Here is a 17511-nt window from a genome sequence, read left to right as displayed (position 1 = left end):
GGCATCCTCTTCTGTTTGCAAATCAAAAGGAATTGTCTCAGACATTTCCTTAATAAAATTTACAAAAGTCAAGTCTTCAGGTGGGGAATGTCGACGTTCATCTGGAGGTGAAGGTTGTGAAGGAAGATCATCTGAATCATCAGTGTCAGTAGTATCAACTCCCCAAGGATTGTAAGGGTGGTCACTGGCACATCCAGGACCTTGAGGTTGGTGTGGAGGTGCAAATCCAGCCGGATCTAGAAGTGGCACCGATGGAATTCGAGGGGGCACTGATGGAAGTCGAGGTGGCATCGATGGAGGCACCGAAGATGGTGAAGGCATCAATGGCATCGGTGTTTTCGAAGGACAGTGCGATGACTCCCGATGGTCCTGGTGTTGGTTTGAGCATCGGCCGATTCGGTTCCTCGTCCGAGGATAAAGGTATTGGTATCAGTGGCTTCGAGGGGGCCGATGGCACGGCTGGCACCGCAGGAAGAGCACTGATTAACGAGTCCAGTCTATCTAGAAGAGGAGCCAGCATCATCGATGTGAGATCGGGCATCGTATGGGGCCAGTGCCGGTGGAGACTGGAATGATCATAAAGTCTGAAGCACCGCCTCTTGGACAATCCTGTCCAATTCCGCCCGAGAAGCCGGCATGGAGGGCACGGCTATTGGGGGTGGAGGCTCGGAAGGCATAGCTGGAGGCTCCACCGATGGCGGTGGCGTTCCGGATCCGGGCACCGATACCGGTGGGGAACGCCTCGGTGCCCCGAGTTCAGATGGGGTTGAGGCCTCGTCTCCTCGGGGCTGTTTGGTCGGTGGCTCCACTGGCGATGACGATGGCTTTCCGGTTCCTACATCGGAGGAGACACTTAGTCGATGATGGTGTCGATGCTTCTCTCGACGATCGGTCCGCTGTTTTTCTGGCATCGAAGACGTCGATGCTTTGGACTGGGAAGAGGAAGGTGAAGGGCCATCACCGGTGGATTCTTGCTGTTTAGGCTTCGGTGGCGATGGAGTCTTCGAGGATAAAGGGTTTTTACTCAATGCCGGTTTAGTAGAAGTCGATAGAGAAACCTTGAAAAGGAGTTCCGTCTTCTCCAAACGGGCCCTCCGGCCTTTTGGAGTCATTTGTGAACAGCTTGTACACTGTTGCACGTCATGAACGGGTCCAAGATGCACATGTCGTGCGGGTCTGTGATAGACGTAGTTCTTGGGCAATCGGGACACTTGCAGAACCCGGTGGCCATGATTTTTGAAAAATAAAACGGTCACGTGGTCGATGACCGTCAAATACCGTGAGAGAAAATCTCCGGGAACCAACCGAAAAATGACGGGAAGAAACTTATCGGCGTCAACGATGGGAAACTCCTGGGATAGGGAAAAAATATATAAAATTAAGTTTAAGCTCCGTGAGGAAAGTTTGTGAGGTAAACTCACAGAGCTCCAAGAAGCGCGAGGCTACTGCTGTGCGGAAAAAAAGAGACTGAAGGGGGACCCCTGCTGGAATCAGGGTTGGTATCATGCTGGGCATACTCAGTGGTGCCAGTCAAAGTTCTAGAAACTTTGACAAAATTGTTCCGTGATTGGGCTCCATCCTGATGATGTCACCCACATGTGAGGACTACCATCCTGCTTATCCTGTGAGAAGGAATGTTAAAAACCCAGAGATGGCTCACTCTCACATCTCATGAAATTTGATCACTGCAGCTACAGAAAGCATAGAAAATGTGCTGAAGAGAATGTTCTATGCACACTGCCAGATTTTGCATTTGTCTTCTGCAGTACCATCAACCTGGTTATGCACGAGCTGGCTCACAAGCAATGATCTGGCCGCCCAAGCTGACATCTTTACTCCTCTGTCAAAACACACTAAACACGCAGGAATACAAATGTACACTTTATTACACGTTCCACATATCACAATCACATACAAATGGTCATATTCACAAATTATTTACAGCTCAAACATTCTTTCCAAACAATCCTGGCAGGGAAATGTAGTGCAATTAAAGAATATCAACTGTAACAGAAAAAATTAAATGAGTAACACATTCACAAAACTATTGCACTGAGAAGCAGGCCAGCTTTTTGCCTTTCTTAGGCAAACTCCTGAAAAGGAGTGAATAGCTTTGAAAATGTCCTCATCTTTCTCCACTGCTGAAATATATTTCCTATGCCCAACAGCAGATATTAGGGCTTATGTTACCTGCAATATCTGCTGCTGTACAGTTTCATGCAAAGGGAGAAAGCTTAGGCATTTTCTTCACTTGTACAGCAAGGCAGCAACAGAAGAAATAGCTCAGTTTTACATTGCACTATTGAGAACAGAACAAATTAGGTTTTATTCTATTGCCAGGCATCGGCCTCACGTTGCTCGCATTCCTTCTCACAGGCATTCTGTGGAGATATTCTTGGAACATTTTGAAGATTTTGAAACTGTCCAGTCTTATCAGTTCAAGCAGAAATTTCACCAAACAAATGTCAGTGACCCTGAAAAGCTTCCATGGACAATTGGTATCACTTGCCACCTCTCAAAGGGGGAAATAACGTCTTTCTTAAAATGATCTGCTCTGTGAAGACAGTTCCTTGTGCAGAGTCCCCCCAGTAGACAGAGCACAGGCAGAGGACCACCAGTGCTGACAAAGTTTTACTGAAATGCACCAACCTCCAAATTATGGAGAAACTGTCTTTTCCTTTTAGAACAAGGTCTATATTTTAGCTTATGTATCTGTGCTTTTTTTTGGAGGGGGGAGTGGATTTCATATTCAGCTAACACTGGTCGGCTGGGGTGAAATGCTGCTTGAATAAGTTTTTCATTGTAGGCTGTGCAGTGGCACGAATGATTCATTATAAATGCCTTAATATTCCTTTTACAAAAAGGGTTATAAATTCAATACCCATTTACTCTTGGCGAGGATTAAACTACCCACCACCCAAGGCCCTCAGATTCTGAGGAGCCCCACACTGGTTTAAGAACAGGCACCCCCACATAGTGTGGGGTTAGGAGGTGTGGCTGGATTGGAATAGCTTAGTGTACTGCATGTCTTTTCTTATATTCTGAGTACAGCATCACCCGCAAATGCTTGCTCACTGGTAGAGGGTGCTGGGGGTTTGGTGCCACATTTATTTCTTCTAAATTCACATATGATTTTACAAGAGGAAATTTTAAGTAGTCAAATATTAAGATGAACGAATTTAAACAATTCTCTTTTAAAAACTTATATTCGCCATTTTGGAGCAGGAACTTAATCCAGTTTTGGTTCATGCAACACATCCATAAAATACCCATTGTCTTAAATGAGGAAGGAATGCGAGCAAAGAGTGTTGAGGCATTTTCCTGAACAAAGTCCACCCAAATAACTTATCAAAAGCAAGGACATAAAACATGGTTCCTTTACAAATGAAAGATATTTACAAATGTTCACATCCAGCGATTACATGGCAGCAAGCACAACTGTTCTAGAAAGGCCTGGTTCCTTCACCCTTTTGAATGAGCACTAAATGGGCACGTTCAGATCATTAGCAGGAGCAGCCTAGGAACAGAGTCCTCTTGTCACTTCTGGGATCCCATAGTTCCTTCTAAAACCAGGTGGAGCATGCACACACAGCTAGGACCAGCACACATTCTTCACATGGGACTGGGTACAGAACAAGAGCCAACCTCCTGCTATCAGCAATACACATCTTAAAAAAAAAAATCCTTAAGGATGGGGCCCATGCCTGGGAGGAGGCCTCTGGGGAGAAATCCTGTAAAAACAACTGCGTTCTGATCACTTGAGGCAATTATTTTGTTAAAGGAAAATAAACTTGTAGGATGAATTTTATACAGTTAGAAAGGTGCCTTCCACAGTATCTATCTCATTTGGGAGTCTGAACTCTTTATTTTCTCTCCTATTATTGTTTGCTTATTTGTTTTTTTTTTTTATAAACTGCAGTGTTTTTAGCTGGGCTGGGCAGATGACTAATTTGTGAGGCCACATTTTCATCAGAGTGCTGCTTTTGGGCTTGGTGAAGCTAAGCGAACATAAAACAGATGCACACATAGGAGGGAATTTTCAAAGGAGTTATGAGTGTAAATGTAACATACTATCACTTTTCAAAAGTCCTTGCACTTACACATGTATTCAAATAGATTCTTTAAATGATGTAATTTAGCAGATTTTATTGGTGGTCATCTCTGTTTTGTTGTTTGAAGATTTTATGTTTTTAATGAATTCATGTTTCCATTATTTTATGTATTTATGTTGTTTAAATTTTGTATGAGTGTTACTAGATAAACCACCTAGAAATGTTGATAGGCAGTTTATATATTTGCAACAAATACATAAATAAATATAAAATGTATTTACTTTATTGTAGCAATTTTCAAAAGCCCACTTACATGGGCAAAGTGCATTTACCCTTTAAAACCCAGTTTTATGTAAGTAAATCCTTTTGAAAATTATCTCCATTGTCTATTCACTGAAACAGACATACAGTTAATGTTCTAGGGTGGGTTAATAAGTAACCACATGAAACTGGCTTTAAATGCAGGAGAACATATACATCTATTTTATGGATATTTATCTTAACAGAGCCTCTGAGTGGCAGGCATGGGGAGCGTGTGACATCATGAACCATGAAGGAGTAGCACAAGATCAAATGCTGCTGCCCAGCCTTCCATGTGGCTAAAAATCCATGCGTTGTTCCATGACAAGCGTATTTTTAGTCTGTGGGTATAAAGAAGCTGTGGACAGTTTACAAATATCCCCCTATAAAAAATAAACCTCAAGAGGGATTAAAACAAACAAACTTCAGGCTGGGATACTTTTCTGGTGGGCATTTTTTCTGAGTGGTCTGGGTGTCCAAGCATAGAGTTAGCTTCCCAGCTCCTTGGATGTGAAAACTGCATGAGCCATGGCTAAACAGAGCAGTGCAGTTTCAAAATGTGGCTATAGGAAGGCCTCCCCAGGGGAGAAAAGTGTGTGCGTAGAATCAAAATGTTTAATTTTCCATGTGTGCTCTGTCTCCCGGAGCAGCCATAACATACACAGCAGGAGTAAAGTGTGCGAGTACTTCTGCCTCTGTGTAGTTAACGTTCAAACAGAAGTCATTCATGCGTTTCTCTCTGAAAACCAAGTAACGGTATGTAGGTACAGAAATTAGCCAAGTACTTTGCCGTTAGGTGGCTGAACTGGGATGCAGTCCACTGGGCTTTTCACCAGTTCTCAAAAGCGGAAGCATGCTGTGACGCTTGCTGCAGTCACTAGCACCGACTTTTTCTGCCGGTAGATTATAACTGGAAAAGTACGTGCAAAAATTTGTTAATGCCACCCCTGTGTGTATTTTTCTTCCCCTGGGAATGCAAAACAAGCAGTTAACACGGCTTCATGCCTACTTAAATCGCTTTGAGAATTGCCCTCTAAATATTTAATGTTTTCCATAAAGTTCAGATCAACATTTAAGTAATACAGAGTTGCGCCATTTAGTGTTCACTTGTCGGGACTATGAAGTGTAAAAAAGTTATTCACATTATCGCCAGGGCTTAGTCCCCTGTTCTTTTGCTGGGTGGGTTCCTTCAGTCTGGAGTCCTCCCCTGTACCTGAATTGAGGCTTCAGGGGTGGTGGTTATTGATGCATGGGCCGTAGCTTGCATATGAAGAGACCATAAGGTCACTGTCCATCTTTAGATTATTTTCTGCTGTACCACTTGCCCAGCAGTGGAACCCGCAGGAATCACCTGCACCTGCTGCTGCTGTCCTGCAGCTGTGGTCTGTGTTAGTGTCACCGTCTGCGGCTGCACCTAGAAAAGGGAAGAAAATACCCCTTCAAAACACAGAAGCTTCATTTAACATTTGTGATCAAAATGAGAAAGTTTCCAGGAAATAAATCCTTAAACTACTACTGACACACACATATTTCTTCCGCCATGTGACAAAATTAATATAGTTCTGCAACCTATGTGCAACCTAATTATAATGCAACCATGAACATTTTTTGATTTAAAACCTACCTGTTGGGAGGCGGAACCCATTGTTTGTATGCTGGTTACAGTGGTTTGCTGCTGTACCACTTGTGGAAGCTTTGTGACCTTTTATAAAAGGAGAGAAAAATTGTGCTGAATAGGTTCCTGCACTCTGGAGAAACAACATAATTTACAACTTGCCACACAATCAACAACCTTGAAGCTTTCCCACCTCCTAATTAATCAGCTGAAGAAAGCTACAGGGTGCCTGCCTGAAGTCTCAGCTCTCTGTTTCCTGCTCCAGCCCTTCCCCTCACAAGCAGCCTGCAAGGGAGGGGAGGAGAAGGGGGTGAGGCTGAGGTAGACAGAGCAAAAGGAAAATTGGTTCTTACCTGCTAATTTTCGTTCCTAAAGTACCACGGATCAGTCCAGACGAGTGGGTTTATGCATCTCTACCAGCAGATGGAGGCAGAGAACATAACTTTGAAGCACTGCTACATAACCAAAAGTGCCACCTGCAGTCCCTCAGTATTGACCTGAACCAAAGCCAAGATGTCTACCATAACAAACCCCAATAAACTTTGGGCGAACAGAGACTTAAGCTGGAGCCCCCTGCAAACTAGGCCCCCTTGATTTAACAGAAAAACTATACCAAACTATGTACACTGCTCAATAATCTAAGAACAAAAGAACATGCCATACTGGGTCAGACCAAGGATCCATCAAGTCCAGCATCCTGTCTCCAACAGTGGCCAATCCAGGCCATAAGAACCTGGCAAGTACCTAAAAACGAAGTCTATACCATATTACCGTTGCTAGTAATAGCAGTGGCTAATTTCTAAGTCAACTTAATTAATAGCAGGTAATGGACGTCTCCTCCAAGAACTTATCCAATCCTTTTTTAAACACAGCTATATAACTGCACTAACCACATCCTCTGGCAACAAATTCCAGAGTTTAATTGTGCGTTGAGTGAAAAAGAACTTTCTCCAATTAGTTTTAAATGTGCCATATGCTAACTTCATGGAGTGCCCCCTAGTCTTTCTATTATCCGAAAGCGTAAATAACCGATTCACATCTACCCGTTCTAGACCTCTCATGATTTTAAACACCTCTATCATATCCCCCCTCAGCCGTCTCTTCTCCAAGCTGAAAAGTCCTAACCTCTTTAGTCTTTCCTCATAGGGGAGCTGTTCCATTCCCCTTATCATTTTGGTAGCCCTTCTCTGTACCTTCTCCATCGCAATTATATCTTTTTTGAGATGCGGCGACCAGAATTGTACACAGTATTCAAGGTGTGGTCTCACCATGGAGCGATACAGAGGCATTATGACATTTTCCCTTTTATTCACCATTCCCTTTCTAATAATTCCCAACATTCTGTTTGCTTTTTTGACTGCCACAGCACACTCAACCAATGATTTCAATGTGTTATCCACTATGACGCCTAGATCTCTTTCTTGGGTAGTAACACCTAATATGGAACCTAACATTGTGTAACTATGGCATGGGTTATTTTTCCCTTTATGCATCACCTTGCACTTATCCACATTAAATTTCATCTGCCATTTTGATGCCCAATTTTCCAGTCTCACAAGGTCTTCCTGCAATTTATCACAATCTGCTTGTGATTTAACTACTCTGAACAATTTTGTATCATCTGCAAATTTGATTACCTCACTCGTCGTATTTCTTTCCAGATCATTTATAAATATATTGAAAAGTAAGGGTCCCAATACAGATCCCTGAGGCACTCCACTGCCCACTCCTTTCCACTGAGAAAATTGTCCATTTAATCCTATTCTCTGTTTCCTGTCTTTTAGCCAGTTTGTAATCCACGAAAGGACATCGCCACCTATCCCATGACTTTTTACTTTTCCTAGAAGCCTCTCATGAGGAACTTTGTCAAATACCTTCTGAATATCCAAGTACACTATATCTACCGGTTCACCTTTATCCACATGTTTATTAATTCCTTCAAAAAAGTGAAGCAGATTTGTGAGGCAAGACTTGCCCTGGGTAAAGCCATTCCAGGTTCTTAAACCATGTCTTTCTATATGTTCTGTGATTTTGATGTTTAGAACACTTTCCACTATTTTTCCTGGCATTGAAGTCAGGCTAACCAAAGTTTCCCGGATCACCCCTGGAGCCCTTTTTTTAAATATTGGGGTTACATTAGCTATCCTCCAGTCTTCAGGTACAATGCATGATTTTAATGATAGGTTACAAATTTTTACTAATAGGTCTGAAATTTCATTTTTTAGTTCCTTCAGAACTCTGGGGTGTATACCATCCAGTCCAGGTGATTTATTACTCTTCAGTTTGTCAAACAGGTCTACCGCATCTTCTAGGTTCTCCGTGATTTGGTTCAGTCCATCTGAATCAATACCCATGAAAACCTTCTCCAGTACGGGTACTTCCCCAACATCCTCTTCAGTAAACACCGAAGCAAAGAAATTATTTAATCTTTCCGCGATGGCCTTATCTTCTCTAAGTGTCCCTTTAACCCCTCGATCATCTAACGGTCCAACTGACTCCCTCACAGGCTTTCTGCTTCATATATATTTAAAAAGGTTTTTACTGTGAGTTTTTGCCTCTATGGCCAACTTCTTTTCAAATTCTCTCTTAGCCTGTCTTATCAATGTCTTACATTTAACTTGCCAACGTTTATGCTTTATCCTATTTTCTTCTGTTGGATCCTTCTTTCAATTTTTGAATGATCTTTTGGCTAAAATAGCTTCTTTCACCTCCCCTTTTAACCTTGCCGGTAATCGTTTTGCCTTCTTTCCACCTTTCTTAATGTGTGGAATACATCTGGACTGTGCTTCTAGGATCGTATTTTTTTTAACAATGACCATGCCTCTTGCACACTTTTTACTTTTGTAGCTGCTCCTTTCAGTTTTTTTTCTAACTATTTTTCTCATTTTATCAAAGTTTCCCTTTTGAAAGTGTAGCACGAGAGCCATGGATTTGCTTACTGTCCCCCTTCCAGTCATTAATTCAAATTTGATCATATTATGATCACTATTGCCAAGCGGCCCCACTACCGTTACCTCTCTCACCAATCCCGTGCTCCACTGAGAATTAGATCTAAAATTGCTCCCTCTCTCGTCGGTTCCTGAACCAATTGCTCCATAAAGCAATCATTTATTCCATCCAGGAACTGTATCTCTCTAGCGAGTCCCGATGATACATTTACCCAGTCAATATTGGGGTAATTGAAGTCTAAACACACAAATTCTCTTAATGGGAAATCCCACGATTGAAATGAACTGTATAGAAACACGTGGTATTTAAAAATTTAAACAATCACAACGCTATGAAACTTTATCATGTATGTTTAAGGACCATCATACCACCCACAGTGCTCACAAGTCAAACTTGCATCTCATGCAAGTTACCCCGACAGCTACGGGATAAGCAACCCCGATAACCCAGAAACAAGGGAAGTCACCTTTTTAATATATATAGTAAAAAACTCAAAAAAAGTACACAAAATTGAATTTTGATGCCTTCCATCTGGACCAATTGATTAAATGTGACCCTGTGAAAGTGCATGAGATGCAAGTTTGACTTGTGAGCACTGTGGGTGGTATGATGGTCCTTAAACATACATGATAAAGTTTCATAGCGTTGTGATTGTTTAAATTTTTAAATACCACGTGTTTCTATACAGGTAATTGAAGTCTCCCATTATTACAGCACTACCAATTTGGTTAGCTTCCCTAATTTCTCTTAGCATTTCACTGTCAGTCTTACCATCTTGACCAGGTGGGCGGTAGTATACTCCTATCACTATAGTCTTCCCCGACACACAAGGGATTTCTACCCATAAAGATTCAATTGTGCATTTAGTCTCATGCAGGATATTTATCCTGTTGGGACTCTATGCCATCCCGGACATAAAGCACCACACCGCCTCCCGGGTGCTCCTCTCTGTCATTGTGATATAATTTGTACCCCAGTACAGCACTGTCCCATTGGTTGTCCTCCTTCCACCATGTCTCTGAGATGTCAATTAAGTCTATGTCATCATTCACTGCTATACATTCTAATTCTCCCATCGTATTTCTTAGACTTCTGGCATTAGCATACAAACATTTCAAAGTTTGTTTTTTGTTTGTATTTTCATTCTGCTTTTTAATTGATAGGGATAAGTTAGAATTTTTTAGCTCAGGTGAGTTTTTAGTTACAGGCACTTGGACTACTTTTCTTATTATTGGAACCTCACTGTTGGGATGCCCTAATTCTAATGCATCATTAGTATCCTTTGAAGATACCTCTCTCCGAACCATGTGCTGCTGAGCGACTGTAGGCTTTCCCCTTTGTTCTAGTTTAAAAGCTGCTCTATCTCCTTTTTGAAGGTTTGCGCCAGCAATCTGGTTCCACCCTGGTTAAGGTGGAGACAATCCCTTCGGAACAGACTCCCCCTTCCCCAAAAGGTTCCTCAGTTTCTAACAAAACTGAATCCCTCTTCCTTGCACCATCGTCTCATCCACGCATTGAGACTCCGGAGCTCCCCCTGCCTCTGGTGACCTGCGTGTGGAACAGGGAGCATTTCAGAGAATGCTACCCTGGAGGTTCTGGATTTAAGCTTTCTACCTAAGAGCCTAAATTTGGCTTCTAGAACCTCCCTCCCATATTTTCCTATGTCGTTGGTGCCCACATGTACCACGACTGCCGGCTCCTCCCCAGCACTGTCTAAAATCCTAACTAGGTGACACGTGAGGTCCGCCACCTTTGCACCAGGTAGGCATGTTACCAGGTGATCCTCACACCCACCAGCCACCCAGCTGTCTACATTCCTAATAATCGAATCACCAACTATGACGGCAGACCTAACCCTTCCCTCCTGGGCTGTAGGCCTTGGGGAGATATCCTCAGTACGAAAGGACAATGCATCACCTGGAGAGCAGGTCCTTGCTACAGGATTCTTTCCTGCTGCACCAGGTTGATGCTCTCCAATCATGAGATCTTCTTCCTCCAAGACAGCACCAGGGCTGCCAGTCTGAGTATATCATATGCCAGCTCTGTCAGCTCAGCCATAGCCAGAAGCGAGGAAGTCTTTTGACAGATAGGGACGAGTCTCTGGACTGATCTATGGTACTTCATGAACGAAAATTAGCAGGTAAGAACCAATTTTCCTTTACTGTTCATACCCCGGATCAGTCCAGACGAGTGGGATGTACCCAAGCCCCTTTATTCTGGGCTGGAACCTGAAAGACCCGCGCGCAATACACTTTCCCCAAACATCGCCTCCTCTAGGGTTGCCACACAACAGATCTCCTGCGGAGAGAAAAGCTGACACTCTGCCTATGAGGTTACCTGCACCCTAGTGGAATGCGCTCTCAACCCTTCCGGCATCAACCGGCCCTTACAGATGTAAGCCAACGCTATCATCTCTTTTAACCAATGGGCAATAGTGCCTTTGGAAGCCTTATTTCCCTTCTTTGCTCCACCGAACAGGACAAACAGATGATCTGATCTCTGAAAGGCATTGGTCGTCTTGAGATATCGCAAAAGAATTTGACGCACATCCAAAAAGTGAAGCTCCCTAGCCATCAGAGCATTGGCTGTCAAGTTCGGAAATTCCGGAAGCTTGACAACCTGATTGAGGTGAAAGGAGGATACCACCTTCGGCAAGAAAGAAGGAACCGTACTTAAGGAAACTCTATCCTCCATCCGGAGGAAGAGATCCCTGCATGATAACACTTGTCGCTCTAATATTCGCCAAGCTGAGCAGATGGCCACCAGGAAAACAGTCTTCAGGGTTAAATCTTTCAACAACGCCTTCCGCATTCGTTCAATGGAAGGACCACACAGCACACGAAGAACCAAATTCAGATTCCTTTCGGACAGATCTTCCGTACCAGAGGACACAGATGTTTTGCTCCTTTTAGAAAACGAACCACATCCAGATGTGACGCTAATGGTAACCCTGCATCCTGCCATGAAGGGAACTGCTGCTATTTGGACCAGAAAGGAATTATGGGCAAAACCCTTCGCTAAACCACTCTGCGAGAAGATCAAGACCTGAGGAATGTACACCCTGTTCTACAAACACCAAGATTCAAAGACTTTCTATACTCGGACATAAGCCACTGAAGTGGAAGCCACCGCCTCTCAAAAGCAAGCCGCTAGACAGAAGTGATCCTCCTGGTCTGAAAATATATGCCACAGCAACCCCGAGAGGTAGACAAGTGAACGGGACTGTCTACCGCCAGACGCAGAAGATCCGCAAACCACAGCCGCTGTGGCCACTTGGGCGCTACCAGAATCACCCTACCCCGGTTGTAGTTCGATGCGCCACAGCTCCCGACCTACGAAGGGCCATGGGGGAAACATTTCCAGCAACAGGTGCGTTGGCCATGGTTGAACGATAGTGTCGATGACCTCTGATCCGACCTCCCTTCTGCGACTGAAAAACTGAACCACTTTGGCATTCGCTGGAGTCGCCATGAGGTCCACCACTGGTTTGCCCCACCTTGCCTGCAGCAACGCGAAGGCCTCCACCAACTCCCATTCCCCCAGATCCAGATGCTGCCTGCTGAGGAAGTCCGCATGCACATTGTCCACTCCGGCCACATGAGAAGCAACTATCTGCCGCAGATGTTTCTCCACCCATTCAAACAATTCTTGTGCCTCCAGCGCTACCAGACAAGTCTTCATGCCGCCCTGCTGATTGATGTACGCCAATGTTGTCTCATTGTTGGAGAACACTTGCACAGACTTGTCCCGGATGAGCGAAAGAAACGCTAACAAGGCCTTGCGCACCACCCTGGTTTCCAGCCGATTTATAGACCAAGTTGCCTCTTCCAGCTACAAATGACCTTGGGCTGATTTCCCTTGGCAAATCACCTCCCAGCCCGAGAGGCTGGCATCGTGGTCACTAGCAACCAGTTGGGTACTTCCAGATCCATCCCTTTCTACAGACTGTACCGAGTCAGCCACAAGGAAAGACTGGACCTGGCATCCTCCGGCAACAGTAAAGGAAGCTGAAATTCTTCCGACAGTGGATTCCAATGAGATAACAGAACCCCTTGCAGAGGATGCATGTGAGCAAAGGCCATGGCACTAACTCCAACGTAGATGCCATGGAACCCAGCACCTGCAGGTAATCCCAGACCCTGGGCACCGACAAGTCCAGTAACCGAAGGACCTGACTCTGCAACTTGAGGACTCTTTCCGTAGTCAGAAACACCTTCCCCAGCCAAGTATCGAAGCGAGCTCCTAGATATTCCAGGGATTGGGTCAGCTCCAGAGCAGTCTAGAAAATTCTAAAGCATAGCCTTCTCTCACCACCTGCAGGACCCACTGGTCCACTCCTCATAAAATAGGGCCAGCCTCCCTCTAATGGCCTCTGGAGAGGAGTGGTCCCGCACGCCTTCATTGCCCAATCTTGTTACCGTCTCCACCTTGGGACCCACTGTCTCTCGGGGGCCTGTGCTGGGCTCGAAAGGACTGCTGTCGGCCAGAACTCCGCTTTGGGGCAGCCAGCGCGAAACCTTCTTGCCTCCCAAAATCAAGAAGGCTGAAGAAAAATCTTCTCGGGGATCTTCTTGTCCTCGGGCAACTTTTTACCCTTAGATTCCCCCTTTTGCTTCATGAGCTGCTCCAGATCTTCTCCAAACAGCAACTTCCTCTTAAAGGGCAAGTTAGACAGCTGGGCTTTAGACCACACATCCACCAACCAATTTCTTAAACCACAGGAGTCTCCTCGCAGCCATCACCGAGACCATGCTTCTGGCAAAAGTCTGAATCATTCGTATAGAACATCCGCCACATAGGCTGCTCCTGCTTCCAAGCGGGCCACTTGCGCCGCCTCTATAGTTGATCCTGACCTCTTATCGTGCTCCTTCTGAACCCAGCACAAGCAGGCTCTCTACATCAGACTGCTACAAAATGCTGCACCAAGCTCAGAGCTGAAACTTCAAACAACCTTTTAAGGAGGATTTCCAGTTTTCGATCCTGAATATCCTTCAACGCCACTGCAGCTGCCACTGGAATGGTAGTCTTCTTGGTAACCGCGGATACTGCCGCATCCACATTGGGAACCTTACACAACTCCAGGGTCTGTTCTGGCAAGGGATATAATTTGGCCATTGCTCTGGCTACCTTCAAGCCCAATTTGGAAGATTCCCACTCCAGATCCACCAACGTCTTCACCATCTTAGGTAACAGGAAAGCCTTAGGGGACCCACGTAATCCCTTCAGGACCGGGTTCACTCCCTCATTGTCCGACTCCTCTTGAGTGACCTTAATCCCCAGTTCTACCAGAAACTGGGGGATTAACGGGCTCAACTCCTCCCTGTGGAACAAACAGACAACCCGAGGATCGTCCCTGTCCGCAGCTGGAATCTCATCCGGATCCTGCATAGGATCCCCTACAGGAGTGCTAGGATCTGACCCGGATCCAGCGATGGATCCAGCACTGTACCAACAGGGTTCTTACCTGGATCTACTGGATCTCCCTGTACCTGATCAGGATCATCTGTCTCACTGGACGTGTCTTCCTCCACTGTGGATCTTTTGAGACCCAAGAGCCTCAGGAAACCTTCAGACTCGGCCTGCTTAGGCTTCTTCGCCACCCAGGACTTCTTAGGCAAAGGACTTTTTTTCCGAGCTCCCTTCCTGTCCAAATAGGCCTTATGCATCAAAAGGACGAAATATGGAGAAAAAGTTTCAGGATCTGAAGAAGGGGGGTCCGGATCCCAATCCCTGCGGCTGCTCCCCCGCCCTGCCACCATCAGGGTCTTGTTCTGCAGGAAAAAGGATGGGAGGGGATTCCCGAGGCCTGACAGCAGCTGGCTCCCAGCACGTGTGCACAAAATGACCGCCGGTTCCTCAAACCCCTGAGGTCTCCAAAACCTGCCCCACCAAATTCGGGTTCCTGCTGCCCCCCCCCCATCCACGGGGTGCCCGCGGAGGTCCCCGCCCCTCCAGAGGCGCCTTCTCTGTAAAGCGCAGCCGAAACGAGGCGAGAGTGCCATAAGCTGCAGTCCCGGCAAACTTTCTCACGCAGTGTGGGAGACAGCATGCTGACAAAAGTGGCCTAAAATTAAACCCTGCCTGCAAGCACTACAAGCGGCGCTGTGCGGGTGCTGACCCAGCCCCATCGGCCCTGACACACAAATTCGGCCCCGCTCACCTTGAGCTGCCTCCCGGCTGTGAAACCTGAAGCCAGCCGCTGGAGCACAGCCTATAGCTGCACTGGCACATTCCTCTTCTTTTAACTTTTTGTTTTAAGCAACTTAATTAAAGAGACACAGACACAGAAAAGGTAGAAAACTGAAAATACTTCCCTGCTTCTGATGAAGATGGCTGAGCCCAGGCAGGCAACAGGGACCCAGAGGGGATGAGAGAAAGGAAAATTGGTTCTTACCTGATAATTTTCGTTCCTGTAGTACCACGGATCAGTCCAGACACCTGGGTTTTGCCTCCCCTCCAGCAGATGGAGACAGAAGTTTTAAAACAACCCTGCCCTATATATCAAGGTGCCACCCACAGTCCATCAGTCTTACTCATTGTCAAAGCAGAATGGATCAAAACTATGTACACCTGAAACCTAACTAACTGTCCCATATCTAAGAAGGCTCAGGCCAACCCCCAACTGGGAACAGAACTCGCTGAACCATGAGAACAAGCGATCAACAGATTGTAGTACAATTACTAATAAAAGTTGCACGAGTGGACTCTCCCGTTACTTTTGTGTATACAACGGGTGGGGCTCTGGACTGATCCGTGGTATTACAGGAACGAAAATTATCAGGTAAGAATCAATTTTCCTTTCCTTGTATGTACCCGGATCAGTCCAGACACCTGGGATGTTCCAGAGCTAACTTACCTAGGGTGGGAGCCGGAGAGGCCCGCTCGGAGCACTCCTTCTCCAAAGCTCCCAGAATCCGGAGATCGAACATCCAATCTGCAACGACTTCCAAGTAGCCCTGCAAATTTCCTGGGGTGAAACGTGATGACATTCCACCATGAAGCAGCTTGTGACTGTGTAGAATGGGCACGAAGACCAACCGGTACCATCTTACCACGCAGTAAATACGCAGAACTTATAGCTTCCTTCAGCCAACGAGCTATCGTAGTTTTAGAGGCCATATTACCTCTTTTTGGAACACTCCATAACACAAAGAGATGTTCTGATATACGGAAGGAATTCGTAACCTCCAGATATCGTAACAGAGTCCTACGGACATCCAATTTCCGTAAATCCTTAGCAATCCTTAGCAACGGGATCCAAACGGTCCAAATCTGAAAAGGACGGAAGATCTATTGACTGATTCAAGTGAAACAAAGACATTACCTCGGAAGAAAGGAAGGAACTGTCCGCAAGGAAACCCCTGAATCTGAAATCTGTAAGAAAGGCTCCCTGCACGACAATGCCTGTAATTCCGATACCCGATGGGCCGAAGAAACAGCTATCAAGAACATTATTTTCAGCGTGAGATCCTTCAGCGTTGTCCGCTTTAGAGGCTCAAAGGGCGGAGCATACAAAGCTGAAAGGACCAAATTCAGGTTCCAGGATGGACACAGATGGCAGAGCGGAGGGCGTAAGTGCTTTGCTCCTTGAAGAAAACGAGCTACGCCCTGAATCTTACCTCGTAGACAACTGAGCGCCGCCACCTGTACTCAGAGTGAACTACAGGACAGATCTTTAGAAAGTCTGGCCTGAAGAAAACACAGAATGTCTGACACTGACGCTTGCGTGGGATTTACCTCATGGTCCAGACACCAGGCTTCAAAAACTTTCCACACTCTGACAAAAGCTTGAGAAATAGATGGTTTGCACGAGTGCAGCAACATAGCTACCACCGTGTCAGAATAACCTTTACTTTTTAACCGCTGCCTCTCAAAAGCCATGCCGCTAGACAGAAGTGATCCGCCTCTTCCAAACAGATGGGGCCTTGATACAGGAGAGCCGCAGACTCCCAAAACCGAAGGGGCTCCGTGGCGGTCAGATTGAGCAGATCCGCAAACCAGGGACGTCTCGGCCACTCCGGAGCTACTAAAATCACCTCCGTCGGATGGAGCTCGATATGCCGGATCACTTTGCCTATCAGAGGCCAGGGAGGAAACATGTATAGTAAGATGTTCGCTGGCCAGGGAAGAACCAGAGCATCGACGCCTTCGGCTCCTGTCTCTCTGCGGTGAATGAAGAAGCGTGGAGCCTTGGCATTCTTGAATGTGGCCATCAGATCCATGCATGGCGTGCCTCAATTGCTGCATATGAGCTGGAAGGCCTTGTCGGACAACTGCCATTCCCCGGGATCGAGACGGTGGCAACTGAGGAAGTCTGCCTGTACGTTGTCTACTCCGGCAATGTGAGATGCGGCATTGCTTACGAGGTGCTGCTCTGCCCAGCGTATCAACTGCTGCGCTTCCGCTGCCACCAGTTGGTTCTTGGTTCCCCCTTGGCGATTGATATAGGCTACCATGGTTGCATTGTCAGACAATACTCTGACCAACTTCCCCCGAAGGAGTGGGAGAAAGGCTTGTAAGGCTAGGGCCATTGCCCTAGTCTCCAATCGGTTGATTGACCACTGAACTTCCTCTCTGGACCACTGCCCCTGCACT

At 45.9% G+C, this 17511-nt stretch overlaps 1 protein-coding gene across 6 annotated transcripts in view; it reads right to left on the bottom strand.

The window, feature by feature from the left end:
- Positions 1-1868: 1868 nt before the first annotated feature.
- Positions 1869-17511, bottom strand: part of LOC115100599 (E1A-binding protein p400-like) — a 274887-nt gene continuing 259244 nt past the window's right edge. For 5 of the 6 annotated variants that reach the window (XM_029619158.1, XM_029619157.1, XM_029619159.1 and 2 more), the window contains 2 exons: positions 5977-6054; positions 1869-5766 (listed from right to left, as the gene is read on the bottom strand). In XM_029619158.1, the coding sequence (XP_029475018.1) occupies positions 5650-5766; positions 5977-6054 (195 nt within the window). In that variant the 3' untranslated portion in view covers positions 1869-5649. The other variant, XM_029619160.1, reaches the window with a different exon arrangement.

Source organism: Rhinatrema bivittatum, chromosome 11, assembly GCF_901001135.1.
Source record: "Rhinatrema bivittatum chromosome 11, aRhiBiv1.1, whole genome shotgun sequence".
Taxonomy (NCBI): Eukaryota; Metazoa; Chordata; class Amphibia; order Gymnophiona; family Rhinatrematidae; genus Rhinatrema; species Rhinatrema bivittatum.
The sequence above is the reverse complement of the archived record's forward strand: the minus strand, read 5'-3'. Positions and strand labels throughout refer to the sequence as shown.